The sequence below is a fragment of the Cyclopterus lumpus genome, chromosome 6 (genome assembly GCF_009769545.1).
Source record: "Cyclopterus lumpus isolate fCycLum1 chromosome 6, fCycLum1.pri, whole genome shotgun sequence".
In the NCBI taxonomy this organism is placed as follows: domain Eukaryota; kingdom Metazoa; phylum Chordata; class Actinopteri; order Perciformes; family Cyclopteridae; genus Cyclopterus; species Cyclopterus lumpus.
The window spans coordinates 1117501-1126082 of record NC_046971.1 but is presented as its reverse complement, the minus strand read 5'-3'; the positions used below and the strand labels follow the sequence as shown (position 1 = coordinate 1126082).

Below are 8582 nucleotides of genomic sequence, written 5' to 3'. Positions count from 1 at the left end.
ACAGCTAGCTAGCAGCCGGATGTTTTCAAGCTACTAGCTAGCTGCTAGCTAGTACTTTCATTAGATTAAACCGGTAAACCGTTGGTGTGACGTCATCCCGGTGCTCCCCGGCACGTGAGCGGTAGAAACACACCGATGCCCCGGAAAGAGAAAGCGGTGAGTCTTCCTTATAATAACTATATTATACATATTCATAACTGATCCAGGAGCAGCTACTCCCTTTGTGTTATTGATTCATAAATAACTATATCATATATATTCATAACTGATCCAGGAGCAGCTACTCCCTTTGTGTTATTGATTCATAAATAACTATATTATACATATTCATAACTGATCCAGGAGCAGCTACTTCCTTTGTGTTATTGATTCATAAATAACTATATTATACATATTCATAACTGATCCAGGAGCAGCTACTTCCTTTGTGTTATTGATTCATAAATAACTATATTATACATATTCATAACTGATCCAGGAGCAGCTACTTCCTTTGTGTTATTGATACATAAATAACTATATTATACATATTCATAACTGACCCAGGAGCAGCTACTCCCTTTGTGTTATTGATTCATAAATAACTATATTATACATATTCATAACTGATCCAGGAGCAGCTACTCCCTTTGTATATTCATAACTGACCCAGGAGCAGCTACTCCCTTTGTATATTCATAACTGATCCAGGAGCAGCTACTCCCTTTGTGTTATTGATACATAAATAACTATATTATACATATTCATAACTGACCCAGGAGCAGCTACTCCCTTTGTGTTATTGATACATAAATAACTATATTATACATATTCATAACTGATCCAGGAGCAGCTACTCCCTTTGTATATTCATAACTGACCCAGGAGCAGCTACTCCCTTTGTGTTATTGATACATAAATAACTATATTATACATATTCATAACTGATCCAGGAGCAGCTACTCCCTTTGTATATTCATAACTGACCCAGGAGCAGCTACTCCCTTTGTGTTATTGATACATAAATAACTATATTATACATATTCATAACTGATCCAGGAGCAGCTACTCCCTTTGTGTTATTGATACATACATAACTATATATACATGTACACCGTGGACCAGGTGAAGGGCAGCCCGGCCGTGGCCGACGCCCCCGGTCCGGTGTCCCGGGACCGAAGCGGGTTCGTCACCGTGGCCGTTCGCGCCAAACCGGGTTCCAAACGCAGCGGCATCACCGGTCAGCGCCGCCGGGGTCACCGTACGTTCACTGCTGTGACCTCGTGACCTCCTGCTCGACTCCTCCCCTCCTCTCTCCTCCTCCTCTTCAGAGGTCTCTGCGGAGGCGGTGGGCGTGTCCATCGCGGCTCCGCCCACAGACGGAGAGGCCAACGCGGAGCTCGTCCGCTTCCTGGCCGAAGTCCTGGACCTGAAGAAGAGTCACGTTTCCCTCGACAAGGTTCCTGAAACAGATTCATCCTTCCTCTCCCTGCCTTTGTGTAATAATAATAATAATAATAATAATAATAATAATAATAATAATAATATGTGTTTATTGGACCTGCAGGGCTCCAGGTCCAGAGACAAACGGATCAGAGTGGACTCCTCTCTCAGCCCAGAGGAGGTGTTGAGGAGGCTCAGAGAGGCTGCAGGCTGAAACGAGGAGGAGGGAGGACAGAGGAGGTGTTGAGGAGGCTCAGAGGCTGCAGGCTGAAACAAGGAGGGAGGAGGACAGAGGGAGGACAGAGGGAGGACAGAGGAGGTGTTGAGGAGGCTCAGAGGCTGCAGGCTGAAACAAGGAGGGAGGAGGACAGAGGGAGGACAGAGGGAGGAGGAGGGAGGACAGAGGAGGTGTTGAGGAGGCTCAGAGAGGCTGCAGGCTGAAACAAGGAGGGAGGAGGACAGAGGGAGGAGGAGGGAGGACAGAGGAGGTGTTGAGGAGGCTCAGAGAGGCTGCAGGCTGAAACAAGGAGGGAGGAGGACAGAGGGAGGAGGAGGGAGGACAGAGGAGGTGTTGAGGCTCAGAGGCTGCAGGCTGAAACAAGGAGGGAGGAGGACAGAGGGAGGAGGAGGGAGGACAGAGGAGGGAGGAGGGAGGGACGACAGAGGAGGCAGGAGGGAGGAGGGAGGACAGAGGAGGGAGGAGGGAGGACAGAGGAGGAGGACACAGGAGGGAGGAGGGAGGAGGTTCCTATCCCATTAATTTCAACTGCACTGTGAAGAGTTTTGGTATAAAAATAAACTGGAGATGTTTACGTGTCGTCAATGAACTCGTTTGTTTTTATTTGTTTTTGTTTTAATAAACACGACTCAGAAATACAATAATTTGTTGTTTTTTATGAACTTTTGTTAAAAACAACTAAACCCCACAAGAGGTTTTACAAAGAAAAAGTGAATAGACTTGTACTGTAATAACATATATAATATACAACTATAAAATAACCCCTGTGCTGCATGTAAACACCACTAGATGGCAGCGTGTCGCCTCGAGAGAAACAAGTTGATTTAAAACCATTAATACAAAGTTCACCAGGCTCAGCAGGGAAGATTCACTCTGGTGTTTAGTACTATATATATATACACATATTTACATATATGTAAATATGTGTATATATATATGTATATGTATATATATATATATGTGTATATATATATATATATGTATATATATATACATATATATATATACATATACCTATATCTATGGTATTGTCTCCTTTGCCTCATGTATTTCTGAAATGTTTTTTACCTTGCTTCGATGTAGAGCACTTTGTCAAGTTTTTAAAGGTGCTATATATATATATATAGCATTTATATTATTTATCCCATTTGTTTGTTATATGCATTATTTACTTTGTATCCTTTATTCTAGATATTATTTATTATACACAATACATTTTATATATTTATTATTCATTACTTTTATTTTAAAATGTATCTTTAAATTTATACATAATTAAAAAATAAATGATATACTCCTGTAATTCTATACATAATTTATTGAATATATTATACAGTAAATATTTCATTTATTTTATATATTACTTTTGGCTCCCCAGTTCAACTAAACATATTTAATAAAACTGATTCTATCTGCAGTGACGTTTATGCAACACACGGTGGCGCCACTTCCTTTAAGAGGTATAAACATTCCACTTGTTTATACAGTCCTGTATATTTAAATACAGTCCTGTGTATTTAAATAGTCCTGTATATTTAAATACAGTCCTGTATATTTAAATACAGTCCTGTGTATTTAAATAGTCCTGTATATTTAAATACAGTCCTGTATATTTAAATAGTCCTGTATATTTATACACAGTCCTGTGTATATAAATATACAGTCCTGTGTATTTAAATAGTCCTGTATATTTATACACAGTCCTGTGTATATAAATATACAGTCCTGTGTATTTAAATAGTCCTGTATATTTAAATACAGTCCTGTATATTTATACACAGTCCTGTATATTTATACACAGTCCTGTATATTTAAATACAGTACTGTATATTTAAACAGTCCTGTATATTTATACACAGTCCTGTATATTTAAATACAGTCCTGTATATTTAAATACAGTACTGTATATTTAAACACAGTCCTGTATATTTATACACAGTCCTGTATATTTAAATACAGTCCTGTATATTTAAATACAGTACTGTATATTTATACACAGTCCTGTATATTTAAATACAGTCCTGTATATTTAAATACAGTCCTGTATATTTAAATACAGTACTGTATATTTAAACACAGTCCTGTATATTTAAACACAGTCCTGTATATTTATACACAGTCCTGTATATTTAAATACAGTACTGTATATTTAAACAGTCCTGTATATTTAAACACAGTCCTGTATATTTATACACAGTCCTGTATATTTATACACAGTCCTGTATATTTATACACAGTCCTGTATATTTAAACAGTCCTGTATATTTATACACAGTCCTGTATATTTAAACAGTCCTGTATATTTATACACAGTCCTGTATATTTAAACACAGTCCTGTATATTTAAATACAGTCCTGTATATTTAAACAGTCCTGTATATTTATACACAGTCCTGTATATTTAAACAGTCCTGTATATTTATACACAGTCCTGTATATTTAAACACAGTCCTGTATATTTAAATACAGTACTGTATATTTATACACAGTCCTGTATATTTATACACAGTCCTGTATATTTAAACACAGTCCTGTATATTTAAACACAGTCCTGTATATTTAAATACAGTACTGTATATTTATACACAGTCCTGTATATTTAAATACAGTACTGTATATTTAAATACAGTACTGTATATTTAAACACAGTCCTGTATATTTAAATACAGTACTGTATATTTAAACACAGTCCTGTATATTTAAATACAGTACTGTATATTTAAACACAGTCCTGTATATTTAAACACAGTATTCCATTTCAAATACGAAGGTTTTATGTCACGTTTCACACATGGTGTATTAATGGGTTCTCCATGTGTGGTTCTCCGGTTCTCAGTGCGACGGTCCTCGAGGAGCCTTCTGCAACTTCTTCCTGCTCGAGTGCTTATGAGCGGATTTAAATGTGTGACCAGTTTAAATATTAATTAATAAACGAGCTTTCAGAAGATTGTTCTGCTGCATTAAAGTCGTTTTATCTAGTTTCTTTTTAATAAACTGGAAATCAATAACTTGAGTTAGAACATTGTGATCAGTTAGATGTTAAAGTTTATAACCACATCCACAGATATCACCTGAATATGTATTTGACTTTAAATCCAGCATCTTCATAGAGAAACTGATGAAGATGAAGGTTGAAACCAGTAAATCAATAACGTCCATAAGCAGAAGTTTGTCCCAGAGGTTTTATTAGAAGATGCTTCTAGACTCCTCGAGGCTGCTTGAAGTTCATGCCGACGGTGGGCTGGGTCACCTGCAGGTTGGACAGACCGCCGAAGTCCTGGGGGGCACAGAGAGAACTGGTCTGAGACCTGGTCTGAGACCGCATGGTGAAACAGCACATCAAGGGGTCTGTGAGAGCTTCAGGGCGGATCCAGACCTGGTCTGAGACCTCTACACCAGATCCAGACCTGGTCTGAGACCTCTACACCAGATCCAGACCTGGTCTGAGACCTCTACACCAGATCCAGACCTGGTCTGAGACCTCTACACCAGATCCAGACCTGGTCTGAGACCTCTACACCAGATCCAGACCTGGTCCGAGACCTCTACACCAGATCCAGACCTGGTCTGAGACCTCTACACCAGATCCAGACCTGGTCTGAGACCTCTACACCAGATCCAGACCTGGTCTGAGACCTCTACACCAGATCCAGACCTGGTCTGAGACCTCTACACCAGATCCAGACCTGGTCCGAGACCTCTACACCAGATCCAGACCTGGTCTGAGACCTCTACACCAGATCCAGACCTGGTCTGAGACCTCTACACCAGATCCAGACCTGGTCTGAGACCTCGTGGTGAAAACAGAGGCTAAGCATAAAGAGTCTGTCTGAGAGCTTCGGGGTCTGAGAGGAACCAGATCCTTCACACACGGGAAAGGCTCTCATGTTCATGTTCCTGTACTATCAATGATCTGACGACGAGGACGCCATGACCACTTTCGATACAGGACACACACACACACACACACACACACTTTATAGTCGTTCCTTTGGTCTTCATCTCACGTTAAAGCAGCTCGTTATATTAATATAGAAGAACTTATTTAACGTCATTAAACACTAAATCTTTCACCTCGACTCACCGTTGCTCCTCCAGTGAGGTAGAAATGTGTAATAAAACCTGGTACTGTAGTAAAAGTACATAACAATAAGCAGGTAAAGAACATTAAAGGTACTCAAGTGAGTACAAGTACCTTTAGTTAATACTAGTACTGTGAAGAGACTCACCAGCAGCTTCAGCATCTCCTTTGTGTCGGGATCCACTTCAATGAGCTCCTGGTCCAGAGCCGACACCTGCACACACACACACACACACACACACACACGTTACACACACACTCCAGACCTCGTGGTGAAAACTGAGGCTAAGCATAAAGAGTCTGTCTGAGAGCTTCGGGGTCTGAGAGGAACCAGATCCTTCACACACGGGAAAGGCTCTCATGTTCATGTTCCTGTACTATCAATGATCTGACGACGAGGACGCCATGACCACTTTCGATACAGGACACACACACACACACACACTAAATAAAGAACACAGCGGCTCTCAGACCGTCTGAGAGGAGAATAACTATGTAATTTGGTTTATTATTAAAATAAATCAATATTTCTTTATTCAGACCATCAGGAAATAAAAAGGAAATGATATGAATAAATAAAATAAATGCACAATTAGTTGAATAGAGCGTTTGTTTCTCTGAGCAGTTATATTATTATAAACAGTAACATCCTGGGTCATTTATAGTGTTATACGTTGACTACACATCAATTATAATTCTTAGTTTACTTCTCAATAAGTTCTCTTGTGAACCCCCAAAGCAAGTCGTTTAAAAACAATCTGCAAAACTACAAAAAATAATAATCTGTGTCACTCCAACGGTCCTTGAACGCATCACGTGTGATGACCAATGATGTCAGACAAAAACAAAGCTGAGCTTTAAATTCTGAAATGTTATTCTTCTTTTAAAATCTGTCCTCAGATGAAACGTTTCACCAGATTGTGTTAAACATTAAACTCTGAGCTCCTCAGTGAATCCACGATGGAGTCACCTGACGACCAATCAGAGGGGTTTAAAAGATCATAAGTAGAACAGAGCTTTTCTTCTTCAAACGTTGGTAAACTTGTTTTAGATTTGATGGTTTTCCAACGTTCCTGACCGATATGTCACAAGAACCGTGATGATGTTCTAAGTCTCTGAAGGTTCTGGTTCCATGGAGAGAACACGGCTCATCAAAAACCAGAAGCTTTGGCTCAAAAGACGACCGGCAGAACCAGCAGAACCAGCGTCTGACCGGTACGGACCAGTTTAATAACCCACTCCTATGTTGTTCTGCCCTTAGAGGCGTGTTCGTGGTGCGTTCACTGACCTCTGGCACGTAGTTGTCCCTCCTCTCTCGCTCCTCCTCCTGCAGCTTGATGGAGATTCCTCTGACTGGACCCCTCTGGATCCTCTTCATCAGATGTGTCACATACCTGCAGCACAGAGGAAAAGGATCAGGAACAGATCCAGACCTGGTCCGAGACCTCTACACCAGATCCAGACCTGGTCCGAGACCTCTACACCAGATCCAGACCTGGTCTGAGACCTCGTGGTGAAAACAGAGGCTAAGCATAAAGAGTCTGTCTGAGAGCTTCGGGGTCTGAGAGGAACCAGATCCTTCACACACGGGAAAGGCTCTCATGTTCATGTTCCTGTACTATCAATGATCTGACGACGAGGACGCCATGACCACTTTCGATACAGGACACACACACACACACACACACACAGTTTACAGAACCGGAAGTGTTTAAAGACAGAACTGACCCGGCGATCTTGTTGCGCAGCTTCTTGCTGGGGATGATGGCGATCTCCTCGCACACCCTCTTGTTGGTGTGGAAGTCGCTGCCCAGCCGGGTGTAGTACTTCTCGATGATGACCCGGGCGGCCTTCTTCACCGTCTTGGTCCTGACTCGTCCCTGAAAGCAGCACACACACACACACACACACAGCCGTCAGTCACTCAGTCCATCCGGGGGCATTACTACTGGACCTGCAGCCCCGCACACACACACACAGACCACCGTGGAGCCAACCGGAGAGCTTGAAACACGTTGTTCCCGGTGCGACCCTCGGTACCGGCCGGTCGCCCCCAGGGGGGGAGCTTCTTATTAATTAGTGAGCCGCTTAAAATATCCTTAAAATATTCTGTGGTTCCGGAACTTTAAAACGATAAAACCGTGAAAGAGACCGCCGCTCATTGGGCTCGACGGCGGGCGGCTGTTGCTCCGCTACACCCCGGTTGAATAAATGGCTCCATTTAAAATCATCGAACAACAATACAGCGATATGTCGGCGGGGTGAACCCTCCGGAGTCCGTTTATCAGACTACTGGAGCACAAACAGCCTTTAAACGCGAGGATTGATTCAGATTAGTTAGCTAGAAGTATGAAAAATACCCACCATGTTGGATCGGCCTGGTAAAAGAGAACGAGCAGACTTCCGGCGGAAGTTTAAATCCACAGGCGGAAGTTGAGAAGAGAAACGAGCTGCAGCCGCTGCGTCCCCTGTCGGCCGGAAGACGGAACTACAACAACAACAACGTAATAAGACCCTTTACTGAAGTAAACATATACAAAATATATTTATATTGGACATATTTTATTACTATTTTTAAAGTATTCGTTTCATAATTTATTATAATTGTATTGCCTCTTCATATTTTTGTTAAATATTTTAAAAACCAAGCCACATTCTTTAGAAGTGAATAACCTATTTAATTACAATAAACCTGATTCTGATTGTATTCTTTGATTTAAAAATATATATATTATTTATTTATTCTTGTTACAATTTTTTTTTAAATCTATGTGAAACAATTTGGGATGCGTGTTTTATATGAAAGATTTTATATAAATAAATAAAGTGGAGTTAATACCA

At 40.8% G+C, this 8582-nt stretch overlaps 2 protein-coding genes and 3 non-coding genes across 5 annotated transcripts; 1 reads left to right on the top strand and 4 right to left on the bottom strand.

Moving 5' to 3' along the window:
• Positions 1 to 1871, top strand: c6h15orf40 (chromosome 6 C15orf40 homolog). Its single transcript, XM_034535251.1, has 4 exons — positions 1 to 156; positions 1105 to 1219; positions 1311 to 1438; positions 1547 to 1871. The coding sequence occupies exons 1-4, from the start codon at positions 136 to 138 to the stop codon at positions 1634 to 1636; spliced, it is 354 nt and encodes a 117-aa protein (XP_034391142.1). The 5' UTR covers positions 1 to 135; the 3' UTR covers positions 1637 to 1871.
• A 2956-nt stretch (positions 1872 to 4827) lies between these two features.
• On the bottom strand, positions 4828 to 8206 carry zgc:114188 (uncharacterized protein LOC541327 homolog). Its single transcript, XM_034535760.1, has 5 exons — positions 8106 to 8206; positions 7470 to 7621; positions 7030 to 7135; positions 5890 to 5955; positions 4828 to 4937 (listed from the first exon to the last, which is right to left on the bottom strand). The coding sequence occupies exons 1-5, from the start codon at positions 8106 to 8108 to the stop codon at positions 4860 to 4862; spliced, it is 405 nt and encodes a 134-aa protein (XP_034391651.1). The 5' UTR covers positions 8109 to 8206; the 3' UTR covers positions 4828 to 4859.
• Positions 5487 to 5611, bottom strand: LOC117732913. Its single transcript, XR_004609648.1, has one exon. It is a non-coding gene; the product is annotated as a small nucleolar RNA SNORA71 (small nucleolar RNA).
• Positions 6043 to 6167, bottom strand: LOC117732912. The gene has a single exon (XR_004609647.1). It is a non-coding gene; the product is annotated as a small nucleolar RNA SNORA71 (small nucleolar RNA).
• Positions 7284 to 7408, bottom strand: LOC117732911. The gene has a single exon (XR_004609646.1). It is a non-coding gene; the product is annotated as a small nucleolar RNA SNORA71 (small nucleolar RNA).
• Positions 8207 to 8582: the final 376 nt, after the last annotated feature.